Here is a 701-nt window from a genome sequence, read left to right as displayed (position 1 = left end):
ATGCTGTCTAGGATAAGATGAAAGGAGAGTGAGAGGGCATTCGATTGTGTGTATCTGTGTACGCGTGTGCCCATGCACCTGTACGCGTGTGTATGTGCACGTGCCATCTCCGTGCCTGACCTCCCCCTCCCCCCAGGCTACACCCTGACCCGGAGCGCCTTCACGCAGCCGAACACCCCCGACCTCAGCCGCCACTCGTCGCGCCACAGGCAGGTCACAACCCCTGCGCTCTTTCCTCTAGAGGACCGACCCCAAAAACATGTCAGCTTCCAGAAGGCGATGAGGTCAGGGCAAGAGTCTAGCGCGAGAGAGAAAGAAAGATGAGGTCGGAGTTGTGCCACACTTTATTTTTTTCCTCGCAGTTTGACTTTCGGTTTAATGTTTTTTTTTTACTATTATTTAAATATATCTTTTTTTTTAGCCGACCGAAATCTTTGGAGCATGTCGCCCTAATCAACGAACTAACTTAGATAACAAAATCGGATTTTTTTCCACCTAATTTCACTAACTTAAATAACGCAAACGTTCGGCCAAACACAGGGACAGAATATACAAAACATTTGGTATACAAGTGAAAATATAGATAGACAGACAGGTAAATTATAGGTGAAAGGAAGGCAGATATATATAGACGGAAAGGTTAGTGCACAAAGTATGAAAAATACAATATATAATAATTATGTATCGTTGGTAAACACGTG

At 44.7% G+C, this 701-nt stretch overlaps 1 protein-coding gene across 1 annotated transcript in view; it reads left to right on the top strand.

Moving 5' to 3' along the window:
• Positions 1 to 701, top strand: part of LOC119591196 — a gene marked incomplete at its 5' end in the record, with an annotated part of 7,320 nt that overhangs the window by 2,118 nt on the left and 4,501 nt on the right. Inside the window, 1 exon segment of the mRNA XM_037939907.1 lies at positions 137 to 284. Coding sequence (XP_037795835.1) covers positions 137 to 284 — 148 coding nt within the window.

Source organism: Penaeus monodon, chromosome 28, assembly GCF_015228065.2.
Source record: "Penaeus monodon isolate SGIC_2016 chromosome 28, NSTDA_Pmon_1, whole genome shotgun sequence".
Lineage (NCBI taxonomy): Eukaryota > Metazoa > Arthropoda > Malacostraca > Decapoda > Penaeidae > Penaeus > Penaeus monodon.
Note: the sequence above shows the minus strand (reverse complement) of the source record. Positions and strands in the feature narration are given on the sequence as shown.